The 13,278-nt window shown below is 44.8% G+C and overlaps 1 protein-coding gene across 1 annotated transcript in view; it reads right to left on the minus strand.

Annotated features, from left to right (window-relative positions):
• Positions 1 to 278: 278 nt before the first annotated feature.
• The window catches only part of pik3c2b (phosphatidylinositol-4-phosphate 3-kinase, catalytic subunit type 2 beta), a 32,611-nt gene continuing 19,611 nt past the window's right edge, over positions 279 to 13,278 (minus strand). Inside the window, exons 12-33 of the mRNA XM_070902132.1 lie at positions 12,458 to 12,580; positions 12,019 to 12,186; positions 11,326 to 11,440; positions 11,044 to 11,186; positions 10,719 to 10,907; positions 10,546 to 10,639; positions 9,488 to 9,582; positions 8,240 to 8,420; positions 7,303 to 7,410; positions 6,881 to 6,973; positions 6,658 to 6,787; positions 6,344 to 6,480; positions 5,819 to 5,988; positions 5,287 to 5,443; positions 4,886 to 4,995; positions 4,462 to 4,663; positions 3,448 to 3,572; positions 3,241 to 3,358; positions 1,825 to 1,900; positions 1,301 to 1,407; positions 943 to 1,071; positions 279 to 606 (exon numbers count right to left, since the gene is read on the minus strand). Of these exons, the coding sequence (XP_070758233.1) occupies positions 415 to 606; positions 943 to 1,071; positions 1,301 to 1,407; positions 1,825 to 1,900; positions 3,241 to 3,358; positions 3,448 to 3,572; positions 4,462 to 4,663; positions 4,886 to 4,995; positions 5,287 to 5,443; positions 5,819 to 5,988; positions 6,344 to 6,480; positions 6,658 to 6,787; positions 6,881 to 6,973; positions 7,303 to 7,410; positions 8,240 to 8,420; positions 9,488 to 9,582; positions 10,546 to 10,639; positions 10,719 to 10,907; positions 11,044 to 11,186; positions 11,326 to 11,440; positions 12,019 to 12,186; positions 12,458 to 12,580 (2,962 nt within the window). The 3' untranslated portion in view covers positions 279 to 414. The remainder of the gene's footprint in view (positions 607 to 942; positions 1,072 to 1,300; positions 1,408 to 1,824; positions 1,901 to 3,240; positions 3,359 to 3,447; positions 3,573 to 4,461; positions 4,664 to 4,885; positions 4,996 to 5,286; positions 5,444 to 5,818; positions 5,989 to 6,343; positions 6,481 to 6,657; positions 6,788 to 6,880; positions 6,974 to 7,302; positions 7,411 to 8,239; positions 8,421 to 9,487; positions 9,583 to 10,545; positions 10,640 to 10,718; positions 10,908 to 11,043; positions 11,187 to 11,325; positions 11,441 to 12,018; positions 12,187 to 12,457; positions 12,581 to 13,278) is intronic.

Genomic DNA, 13,278 nt, shown 5'->3' on the forward strand with positions numbered 1-13,278 from the left:
AGTTTTAGTTTAACTTATTCATTCTCAAGTGACTTCATTGGACTAAAATCACAAATCAGGAGAATTTTACATTTTGAAAGTTTAAAGGACCTGATCATGAAAATAAATCTGCCTGAAACATTATTATTACTATAATTATTATTAATCCAATAAATTATCAATAAAATTCCAGATTTTGTCTGTTTCTGAGTCTGTGTTCAAACACTAACCAAACGTCTCCAAAACAACGTTATTCTCATGACGTCAGTGAAGTTAAACTGCAGCTTTAAACTCGACACTAAACCTAAACTCCCTCACACACAGAGGGAGGATCAGCCACACGGCTTTTACTTTGAAAGGATTTTCCTTTTGTCTTCTGTCCTCATGAGAACTTCTTCTCTTCCTCTAAATCCACCACTTCCTGTTTCCTGTCCATTAGTGGGCGGAGTCTGAGCCGGCAGCGCCCAGATGGTGCCAGTCCACCCAGTGCTGACCCGGGACCAGCCTCTTCAGAGGGATGAAGGTCTCTCCCAGCAGGGTGTTCTCCCAGAAAGCCCCGTCACCAAGAACCCGCAGGTGGATCACCCTCTGGTCCAGGTCCCCCCGAGGGATCCGCTCATACACCAGCTGGAGGGTTTATATATTATAAGATAAATAAAATGAAAAAATGAGACAGAAGAAGAAGAAGAAAAGAAGAAAACCCCTGGATCAGGTCTGTGGTTCTTAATGATCATAGTTATATTTCATTCAGCTGGACGTCATTTTATGACAACAATCTGAGTGAGTTGGGGTGTTTTTGTGTTACTCAGAAGAGCAGCTGATTTCTGATGGGCTGGCAGGGGCCAGGACTTCCTGTTTCTGTGGTATAAAGTTTAATATCATCTGCATAATAACAAACGGCTGCATACTGACTGATGAACCAATCAGAGCCTCATATTATCAGACAGGAAGTACAGTTTGTACCATCTCGTTGTAGGTGGGGTTACAGGTGCGTCGTGCTGCCTTGGTCTTCCTCTTGCCGGTCTTCTGGGGGTCTGGGAGGAGGTAGAGCTTCACGTAGGGATCTGGGTCTGTGCCGTCCTGAAGGGGCTGCTGCATGAACAAGAACATAAGACTCTCAGCTGGGTTCCACTAGAACCAGCTGATGTTTCCTACGAGCAGTTTGAACGCGATGTTTGTTATAATAAACATCTGTTTCAAACAACAACCCCTGTGATGTCACAGAGCAGTTACCTGGCAAGTGTGAATATACACTCAACACAACTGCACAAATACAAACACACACACACACACACACACACACACACACAGTGAGACTGACCAGTCCTCGTATGTGCATGACCATGATGAAGAGTTTATCGTTCTTGTAGGAGATGGACAGTTTGACCTCGCCGAGCTCTTTCCCTGAAGCTGGAGACCACGAGATCTCTGTAACACACACAACACACACACATCAGTTACTGAGCAAATATAACATGAGAAACACAGCAGCTCATTTCACCTCCTCTGTTACTTCACTTTGAATGAGTTTGTGTTTAAATAAAGCTGCAGTCAACAGATGAGCCGCTAACATCTTGTCTCACCACATTCACCTCCACTGTTGTGCCTGTGTGATACAAATAAAGTTTATCATCATTATTGTCCCCTTATATAATCAGTGTAACCAGTGTAACCAGTGTAACCGCAGACAGTGAAACACTCCTGTCTAAAAACTGAGTGTGACTGAGCTCCAGCCGTGACCTGAACACACTGATCTGATCAGACGCTGGAAAACACACTGGACTTTAAACCCTAACTGCCTAACTGTGTGTGTGTGTGTGTGTGTGTGTGTGTGTGTGTGTGTACCTGCTGGTTTGCTGCTGGCTGTTCCTGGTCTCTCATCTCGGGGCAGCGGGTGGAAGAAGGTGTAGACAAGGTCACACTGCAACACACATTTCATATTTTCAATGAAATGTTTAATTAGTTTCCATCTGAACACACAAAGATGGAAAATAGACGTCATATTTAGTCACGACTTTATTTTCTTGAGTGTTTAATGTTTTTGGTCATTTAAGGGTTAATGATAAGGGTCTGACATGTTGTTTCCTGTCATTTGGAATCATGTCTGATCTTTTATTGCACTCAAACATGTTTTATACTGTTGTCTTCAGTCACTTTTATTGAATTTTTTTTTTAGATCATTAACAAGCTGGACCTGCAGCATGAATCTGCTGTCAGTTACAGTTACAGTCATAAACCTGCTTTAGTGACTTCTGATTTGGACATTGTGACAAATTCAGTCAATAAAAGTTGATGATCAAAGACATTTAAATGTGTGTGATGTTACTGTGGACGTCCTGAAGGGTTGTTTCTACAGAGTGAAGCAGAAAGTTAAATAAACTCACTGACAATCAGTGACAATAACCTGCAGTGCAACATGTGAAGTCATATTTAGAGTATGACAAGAGTCAGCAGCAGAGAAAGAAAACTCTTCGTCCTGCCAAGTTTCTAAAACTGGAAAGACCTGATACAGCAGAACTGGTCCACACCCTGAGACAGAGAGAAGTGTGTGTGTGTGTGTGTGTGTGTGTGTGTGTGTGCGTGTGTGTGTGTTTCCTCACACTGAGAATATTTCTAAGAAACCACTGAGTGAAAATGAAACTGTAATGAGACGACAGAGACAGACACACTGAGGCTGACTGATTACAGCAGCTGCAGGTACGCAACACAACATGAAGACATGAGGACAACATGAAGACATGAGGACAACATGAAGTTAACATGAGGACAACATGAAGATAACATGAGGACAACATGAAGACAACATGAAGATAACATGAGGATAACACGAAGACAACGTGAAGACGTGAGGACAACATGAAGACATGAGGACATGAAGACAACATGAAGATAACATGAAGACATGAGGACAACATGAAGATAATATGAGGACATGAGGACAACATGAAGATAACATGAAGACATGAGGACAACATGAAGACATGAGGACAACTAAAATCGTACTAAAACCCTGCTGAGTTCTTCTTCTGTGCACAGTAAACATGTGTCTCCTCTCATAAGACAGGAGGAAGTCTCAAGTTGCCCTCTCGTCTTCAGTATGGGACGAAGATGCAAAGAACACGTGAGTGAAAAATGAAAAGATAATGAAGACATATGAGAAGCACCTATAATATCCCTCTAAAGAGTCGTGCTCCAGTTAAGAACCAGAACCTGTAAATACTGAAGGACACACAGTCCACCTTCATCACAGTTATTCATCACCTGAGCAACATCAGGGGCAGCGTGGATCAGGTGCCACACGTAACCGTTCAGCTCGTCTTTCCTCCTATCAGCCGTCGCCTCACCACGGGACCGACCAATCACAAAACGGCTTGGGAAACTGTGGGCGGAGTAAATGATGTTGAATTCTATAATAAAAATCTATTATTATATGTGTGTGTGTGTGTGTGTGTGTGTGTGTGTGTGTACCTGGGTAGTTTAGATGAGGGGAAGATGAGTCTCAGTTTGCTGTGAAGTTCATGAAACTCTTCAAACGTCCTCTGAACCAGCAGCGCCTCCTGCTGACCGTCACGCTCCACCTTCACTACAAAGGCCTGAAAAAAACACACACACAGCTGTACCTCTATACCTGTGAGGACCCTCAGTGACTTCATCCCTCTCCTGTAACCTTACCCTGACCTTAATGCTGTCTCATCCTTTAACGACCTGTCCTGTGTGTTAGACCATAGATTGTATATAAAGATGGCCGACATGACAGCTCCCCAAAAGTGAAGCCAAAACATCTCAATCGCCCCCTGGTGGCTGGCTGCAGTATAGGTCATAAGCCCCGCCCCCTCCATGTTAGCAGATGGGACATGAGCCAAACTAAAAAATCAAAGTACACATCAAACACATTTTTCCCAAAGATGGTTTCTGTAAGTGCAAGATGGCAGCGGCTGAATCCAGGTGAGTTTGGCTTCATTTTTGTGTAGTGGAAGGAAGTGGAGACACAGTGTCCATCTATACAGGCTATGGTGGAGACACAGCGTCCATCTATACAGGCTATGGTGGAGACGCGTCGGCCATCTTTATATACAGTCTATGGTGGAGACACAGCGTCCATCTATACAGGCTATGGTGGAGACACAGCGTCCATCTATACAGGCTATGGTGGAGACGCGTCGGCCATCTTTATATACGGTCTATGGTGGAGACACAGCGTCCATCTATACAGGCTATGGTGGAGACGCGTCGGCCATCTTTATATACAGTCTATGGTGGAGACACAGCGTCCATCTATACAGGCTATGGTGGAGACGCGTCGGCCATCTTTATATACAGTCTGTGGTGGCAACACGTCAGCCATCTTTATATACAGTCTGTGGTGGCAACATGTCAGCCATCTTTATATACAGTCTGTGGTGGAGACACAGCGTCCATCTATACAATCTGTGGCGGAGACGCGTCGGCCATCTTTAAATACAGTCTGTGTGTTGGACTCACGTATCCTTTGCTGGGGTTGGCGGTGCGGATGTGTCTGCAGATGTAGAGGTTTCTGATGAAGCCGTCGCTCTTCGCCGTGTGAACTCTGGGCGCGAATGACAGCGTGGGACGATCCTCCGACGAGGCGAACTTCATCTGAGCCAGATTATGGATGAAGAAATTGAGTTTGGTGGCGACGCTGCCCAGACTGGACTCAATCAACCTGCTCAGGTCACACAGACACAGGTAGAGAGGGGAGGGTTATAGGACTAGTTTGCTGATATTACACTCTGAATTAACTAACTTGTCATTTTTATTTACTTTCTTCTTCTACTGATTTCTAATATTTGTTTTGCTGTGGTGTTCCTTTTATTTTGTTATTTATGTGTTTTTGGGATGATTTTCTGCCCTGCATCCTTTTACAGGTAATAGACCCTCATGGTACCTGGTGAAGTACATGGTGGCATCGGCCTCAGACTCGTGAGGTCTCAGCGCATCATAGACGTACTTCAGATCCTCCAGATCAGACAGTTCAGGGATTCCACAGGACAACATCTGCACACACACATCCACTGTAGCATTACACGTTTGCTCTGTAACCATGGAAACAGCCAACTATCACTGGATTGCTGTTGATACTGAAGAAAAACATGATGATTCTCAGGCGAGATGTAAAGTCATAAGGAGCAGACAAGTTAGCAACATGACTGTCAGCAGGTTTAGCAGAACAGCTGCAGCCTCTGAACAGCTTCATGGCAGAGTTCAGGTCCACTGCAGGGGTGTACTGTACCCCCCCACCACCACCCACCGTGTGTGTACATGTTGAGGAGTGTGTGTTGTACCCACCAGGCCCAGCAGGTTGAGGAACAGGTGTGTGTGTTTCCTGATCAGGTTGTACGCCTCGCAGCACAGATCCACAAAGTCGTGGAAGCGACTGGATGGTTTGTCTCCTCCGTTGATGACGTACGCCATGTCGGAGGTGAAGACGAAGGGGGCTCGGTCCCTGCACACGTCACCCATATCATACACAGGTTAACAATAACATACAGGTCTCAACAACACACCTGCACTTACATATCCAGTATTATTGTTACTATGGGACTAGTAGTTTTAGAAGTAGAAGTAGTGACACTTTTTATTTTATACTGCTTGATAGTACTTAAATCACTATATAATGATACTGTATTGCTACAATATTTGATATTAGTGTGCTTTTATATTAATATATTATTATACCAACTGTAACTGCACTTTGCTTCTGTGAGAGGAGTCAGTTCTTTAAACATGGCTAAACTGATCCAGGTGTGACTGATGTTTGAACAGATGTGTCACAGCTCTTCATCACATGTAAACAGGAACATGACATCATGACTCTCACCGTTTGATGTTTCCGAACATCTGTGCGTGTCCCAGGAACTTCCCAAAGTCGATGTGGAACATGTGACCGCTGGTCTTCAGCATGATGTTGTCATTGTGGCGGTCGCAGATTCCCAGGATGTAGGTCGCCACGCAGCAGCCGGCACATGAGTAGATGAAGTTCTCCACCGCCTGAACACCGTTTATATTGTACAGTTAGTAAACGTACCGTGTGTTCATCATACTCAGTGATGAGGAGTTTCTCCTGCGGCTGGTCAGGTGCATCAGGTAAGGGTGGAGCTAGAAACACTGCGGCCCGGCTCCGGAGGAGTGACCCCGCGGCTGTTACCATCCAGTAACAACCACACCTACATCTAAGAGTACTGTCTGCTGTGGACAGGTAGGGTTTCAAGAGTGCTATACGGAAAGTGTCTGGAGGAAACCCGGCTTAATTCTAAGAAGTACCTGGAGCCAATTAATGAGACGATCCATGAGATATTTACTTCACAGCTGTAGTGTGTACATGTGTGTGTACAGATGTGTGTACCTTGTCGTACTGCTCGTCAGTAGGGTTGTGTTTCTGCAGCCAGTCGGCCAGCGGTCGGTCTTTAAAGGACCCAGTGACTCCATGTTCCACCTGGATCTTCCTCAGAGTGTCAGCGTGAGGAATCATCTCCACCATACCTGAGAACAGGTAACAACACACCTGTCAATCATAATTTTCTTTCTTTCATTCTTTTATTTCTTCCTATTTGCCAGCATTGTGAATAAGACTATGACGCGTTTCACAGCTCAGACAGAGACACCTCTCCTCCTGGGGTATATACCTGTCCTCCCCATATACACATGGTGTGTCCTCACCTCGTCCTCTGCCAGTGGAGAAACATTTGAAGATGACCATCCTCATGTCCAGACCCTCCTGGATCCAGATCTTGTTCATGATCCGGATCACCTGCAGAGTTAGCATATCCTGCCGCAGGTCGTCTCCTGACTGGACAGAGACATCAGCCGGGGTCAAAGCTCGGCTTGAACTTAAGATGTTTAAACCAAACTGAACAGATAAAAAACAGGTGAAACATTTTACCTTGAAGATGACGTTGATGTTGTCTCCCAGAGGGTCGAGGTTTTGGAAGGACAGTTTGAGAGGAACAGCGTTGGAGTTGAAGAAGGAACACGACTATAAAAGACAGAGAAGAAGAAAAATTTCACTGCATCTCCAATATATACATACACACATATATATATAATCAGTTATTGGTATGGGCGGGACCTCGATCCTGCAGCTCCACCCCCGATCACCACTGCACAGACTGACATTACCAGCGCAAGATGGCAGCGGCCGTATCCGGGATACAGTGGGAGGAAGTGGAGACACGTCGGCCATCTTTATACACAGTTTATGGTGGTGATGCATCTGCCATCTTTACAGTCTGTGGTACGGAGTGTGAGGTAGGCGCTCAGCAGGTGTGTGTGTGTTGTTACAGGTAGACGTGTCTCCTTCAGTACCTGGATGTGGATTCCTGTGACCAGCAGCGCCGGGTTGAGAGGAAGTCTACAGGTGCTGTTCACTGAGAAGAACTGCTTCATCTCCTCCAGACCCTCCCTGAGGACACACTGTAACACACACACACATCATTATTATTAAAATGATGAAGTGGTGAACTGTGTGTGATCGTTGATGTGTAGCTCATCATGGTGTCTCTGCTTGCTGAGGACCTGCTGCCCTCTGCTGGACTGTTACTGAATTGTTGCTCTACTTGAAGCTCAGAAAGAATTCACATTAAATCAAAAAAGAGCCTCAAAATCCCAGAAGAGTTCATGATTCAACACTCTACTTTTGATTCATTTATAATTAATCATTGAAGGACATTATGTATAAACAGTATATATAACATACTATATTACATAATAATAATCATCATCCCCACAGTCATTTGTTGTTTGCAAAAGAAAAATAATTAAATAGATGTGAAACAATTCATCGATTTGATTTGAAAATGAATCAGCAAATATTTTGTGATCAATTATTTGTTTAAGTCACTTTTTATTCATAAAAATGCCAAAAAAAGGTCTGGTTTCAGTTTCTCACTATTGAGTATTTTCTGTTTTAAGTCAGTAAACTGAATCTCTTTGGCTGTCGGACAGACACAAGACATTAAGGGACAAGGTGATGGATCGATTGTTACCTACTTAAAATATATTATAAATTATGTTCCAAGGCAACTCACAATGTTCTATATCATTTTCCAGATTTTTTCCAGAAATAAAAAGCAAGTGCACAATTTTTTTTTCCAGGGCGCATGGGAATCCTGGATTTATGACAATTTTCTCTTGGAAAAATACATGAAAATATTTCTCCGGGACCAAACATAACTTCCCAGGAAAGTTAATGTTTTCTATATTTAGGTGGTTTTCATTAACCAGTACTGGAAACCCTCCTCACCTGTCTGCTGGACGGCGTGGCGTCTCGGACTTTGTGAGCCACCTTGGCGAGGACCGAGACGAGCCAGCACTGACGGTCGAACTCTTCACGGAGACCTCGACCGACGCAGCAGAGTAGAGCGGCCAGAAGGTGCTGATACCGAGCGCTGAACTGGCTGTCCTGCAGGTTGTCCTTCAGCAGCCTGAGAGACAGACACAATCTGGATTAAACCTAAACTCCAGTCTAATCGGAATTGATAGATCTGTGTGGTTGAGGGAGTTATTCCATAAAGTCGTGATGAGGATAAAACTTTTTACTCGCTCGCTTCATAAATATGATTCCTCTATGATTTGAGTTAGCTTATAGATAGCTGTTAGTTTGTGGATAGCTGTTGGCTTATGGATAGCTGTTAGTTTATGGATAGCCGTTAGCTTATGGATAGCCGTGAGCTTATGGATAGCCGTGAGCTTATGGATAGCTGTTAGCTCGCTGCTAAACTGTTAACTATTGTTTTAACTAAAGTGATAACAGTAAGAAGTTCTTCTTCTTCTGGTGTTTTTGTCAGTTACCAAACAACTTCTGGTGCATCAGCACCTCCTTCTGGACTGGAGGAGGGCCAACCCTGAGCAAGGATCTACAGAGTCTCATATCAGATAATCCAGATGAGATTTAAGAATCTTTAATTAAACTCAGTCACATATCTGCGTCTCTGTTGGTCACAAATCTGTAAATCAGGGTTAGTCCTCCTCCTGATGGATGTTTGACCTGATCTGGGATCAGATAAACCCTAACAGCTAACAGTTGATGTCAGAGGGGACAGTCTCTCATGCTTATTGGATGTACTCACACTGAGAAACACCAAGTGACTCAGTGTAAACAGGGTCCAAGACTGATTGGAATTTGGATTTTATCTGACATGAGAAGCTTGAAATGAGAAGTCTGAAGGAGGTCTTGGTTTCAGCTGGACACCCTCTGATTAAACGACAGTTTACTACCAGCAGGAAACAAATCAACACATCAGCAAACAATAAATAAAGAAGCAGGACAGAGATTAAACTGTTAACTCTCCTGATCTGTTAGTCTGACAGTTAGTAATGTCACCAAATGTTACAGACTCAAACTGTAAAATGTGGGAAGTGACTCAGAGGCGACCACACTGATCCTTTAGTGGCTAACTGGATGTGTGATGAGCAAAACTATTGTGAAGCAACTCTGTGAGATCAGCTGTCATGTCCTCTGTCAGTATCAGTAAATCAGACTGCAGCTGACCAGAAGAGGTAGTGAGCGATGCGAACGTCTCCAATGGCCCTCCGTAGGAGGAAACGGACCAGAGAGCTGTCCAGGTAGCACTCGTACTTCAGAGCCTGAGACACAGACAGACAGACAGACAGACAGACAGACGGACAATATGAGACCTTTTACACTTCATCAGGATTCGTTCTGTAAAAGGAGACACTGTCAGTCAATTACTCTTCATACAGCTCAAAATCTTTAAATAAATGTAGATGTGTAATTATATATGTCACACAATTCAAACACTGTTCTCGTTCACTGTTTAACACCTGTTGATTCTACTTTCCACTGTTAAGCTCCCGTCAATGAAACTCTACACTTCCTGCACACATTTCACATTAAAAGCCTTCCTGGAAAATGAAGGATTGTGACGTTTGAGGCACTAGAAGACTTTTAATGTGAAACATCTAAAAGGAAGTCTTGAGTTTCACTGATGGCAGTTTAACAATAATTGAAAAAGTGACTTCAGTTAATTAGTGAATAAAAACATTATTAACGTCCAAACCATGAAAAACAGCCTCAGAAAAATAAATGAATTAATAAGGCGAGTACTCTGAAGTATGAGGACAGCGGTTAATATTAGTTAATAGATAATAATAGCTGAGAAACATGGATTAAAGATAAACATTGAAAATAAGAGCTCTTCTCATTGTAAAAGTTCACTGTACTTTGAGCTTTTACCCTCAGGGAGGCGCTATATACCATAATGTCTACAGCAAGTCGCTCCTGACTGCAAACTCAGCTGGATGCGTTTCAGGTGCGTTTTTCAGTCATCTTGTGTGTTCTCATCAGTCCTACACTTCAAACTGTACCTGAACGCATCATCCTGTGCTGCTGTTTGTTGTTATATACAGAGACTGAGTGGTGTCGAGACTCGACTCTGAAATGTTCATTAAACTGAATTTATGAGGACAAACAGGAGGGACTTTCACAAACATATCATCAAATGTAAACCAGGAGAAATAAGAAAATAAAAGTCTGGTTCTCTCTGCAGCTGACAAAGTAAAAGCCTCTCCTGTTAGTCGTCATCTCACCTGGACCAGCTGAGGCAGGAAGTCCAGCAGCTCTGGGTCTGAGATGGAGTCCATCCACTGAACAGCCGTCCTCCTCAGCTCCTGGTCCGGGAACCTGAAACACACATGTGATGATGTCACTCAGGTTATTATGATGATGCCGCTCAGGTGAGTGTCAGTGAGCGGGAACGTACGAGGCGTGGAGGAGTCCCAGGGCGTCCAGGTGACCCAGGCAGGTCCACTGTCTCAGCAGGGCGTAGATGTCAGGCAGACAGGCCCACTGCCAGCAGGGGGCGCTGGCCAGAACCAGAGGCAGAGCTGCACTCTCAGATTGACAGAAGGCCTTCTTCTCCCACAACAGACGCTTGTCCTCCGCCGTCAACCTGCACACACAGAAACCCTGCAGCGTGAAGATCGTCACTAAGTCGAAAACCAGACTGTCCTCGTCCCTCGAGAGTCTCCTGAGCTCAAACACAAGATAAATTGTCACATCTGTGTGTGTGTGTGTGTGTCTCTGACCAGAAGACGGCCTTCTTGTGGAGGACGTCCTGCAGCTGGATCTGACTGATGGTGTCCAGTCTGGAGAAGTCGTACTGAGGGCAGAAGTCTGCTGGAGGAGGAGTACTGAACCGAACCTCAAACGACGAGGTGGGAAAGTCCACCTGACAGAGACAGACAGAGACAGACAGACAGCAGTCAGAGGACGGACAGAGACACTTGTCATTTGGACCGATTTGACTGAGACTGATGATGTTTCACCAGAACCTGAGAACACAGACGGAGTGAGACCTCCTGTCTCACCTGCAGGATCACGCTGTCCGGTTGGCTGAAGTTGGGTGAGCTCGTCCGGGCGTTTCCGCTCCTCCCTGGAGCTGAAGGCCACAGGCCAAGTAACTTCCTGCCACATGTTAGGACACTGCAGAGACACACACACACTCCTATCAGTCCACACACACTTCCTGCTTCCTGTCTTCAACAGGAAGTGAGCTGCTGCTGTGGAGGAAATGACATCATAAAGGCTCAGCTGGAACCTGTCGGAGCTGACTGATACTGATTAACAATAATCAGCTGATGTTTTTAATCATCACAAACATGTTGATCCCTTTAATTCATTAATAAAGAAGAACCTAACGGCAACACTGTCACACCTGTAGCCAATCCCATTAGTGATCATCGTCACCTGTACATCACTGCAGCAAGGTGAGAAGTTAAACCACTGGAGATTTTAGTGAAAAGGTTATCTAAGCATGCGGAGTAATAATAAAAAGAGAATATTGATGTTAATAAAAACAAGACATATTATTATGTGATTACTTTACAGCTCTATGTGGATCTTTAATCAAGACTTACCTTTATTCACTTCAGTACAGCCTACGCTAGAACCTAGAACTTAGTCGGGTCCATCACGTTTAACACTGATGTTTTTAATGTTGGCCAGGCTCAGTAATGGGCCGGGAGCAGTGACTTCCTGTGTCAGAGCGTCATGTGACTCACTGTCTGAAGTTGAAGAGCGGCATGGTGACCCAGCCCAGAGCCTCGATGCTGCGGCGCTGCTTCCCCTTCTCCTCGGCTCCTCCAGGGGGCGGCAGAGAGCTGGCGTACAGAGTCACCGTCAGCTGAGACTCTCTGGGCAGCTGGTTGATCTGCACCGGGAAACAGACCCTGCAGAGTCAGAGAGACAAGGGAGGAGACAGGAGGAGACAGGGAGAGACAGGGGTAGACAGGAGGGAGACAGGTGAGGAAGAGCTGGACTGAGGAGTATAACAGTCTGTGATTCTTCATTCTACTGGAGATCCAAATGTTTCCAAAGATATCACATACTGGGAATGTGAATAAAATGATATCAACAATATTTCTGGGATGGGGAGTGTCCACACACTTTTGGCCATGTAGTGTGGCCATGTGTAGGTGAGGAGCAGGTGAGAGTACGTACCTCTGGTCCCACACCACCAGGTGAAACAGGTATTTGCTGACCGACTGTTTGCTGGTGTGCTGCGGCGCGCAGAGCTCCGCCCCTCCGTGAGTCAGAGAGCAGGACAGGAAGAAACCCTCGTAACTGACCAATCAGAAAGCAGGACAGGGACATGATGTCATGATGCTGTCAGAGATGAACTGCGAATCAAAGCTACAATAAAACATGATGACTCTATTTCCAGATCAGCTCTCAGCCTCTCAGGTGTGATTCTGCTGAACTGTTTTGCAAGATATTTAAAATCACCGAACAGAAGAAAGTAGAAGTCACAGTGAGAGAGGACAGGTCCCAACAACTACATGAGACAACACCATCGTACCACCGCAGGCTGATGCAGATCAACACGTCACGTCTTATTTCTCAGCATCAACACAAATCAGGTTTTCAGAGGAAGAACCTTCTGGGGACCACGAATGGGTTCCAGACTGAAACATCTCAACAGCTGCTGGATGGACTGTGATGAAATGTGGTTCAGACCTTCATGGTCCCCTCAGGATGAACTGTAATAACTCTGGTGATCCTCTGACTCTTCATCTACCGCCACCATCAGGTCGACATGTTCATGTGTCCAATACTTTGGTTTATGACCAAATACCTGCAGAACTGATGACGTTCATCAGCCTCAGCTGGACTCTGTGTTTACTGCTAACTAGCTAAAGTTAGCATGCTAACACGCTGAGCTGGTGAATATTATACCTGCTAAACATCGTGTTAGCACTGTCACTAGGGATGTTAATAATTAACTGATTAACCGACAACAAGAATTTTGACCGACTAATACC

This window comes from Enoplosus armatus, chromosome 3 (genome assembly GCF_043641665.1).
Source record: "Enoplosus armatus isolate fEnoArm2 chromosome 3, fEnoArm2.hap1, whole genome shotgun sequence".
Classification (NCBI taxonomy): Eukaryota; Metazoa; Chordata; class Actinopteri; order Centrarchiformes; family Enoplosidae; genus Enoplosus; species Enoplosus armatus.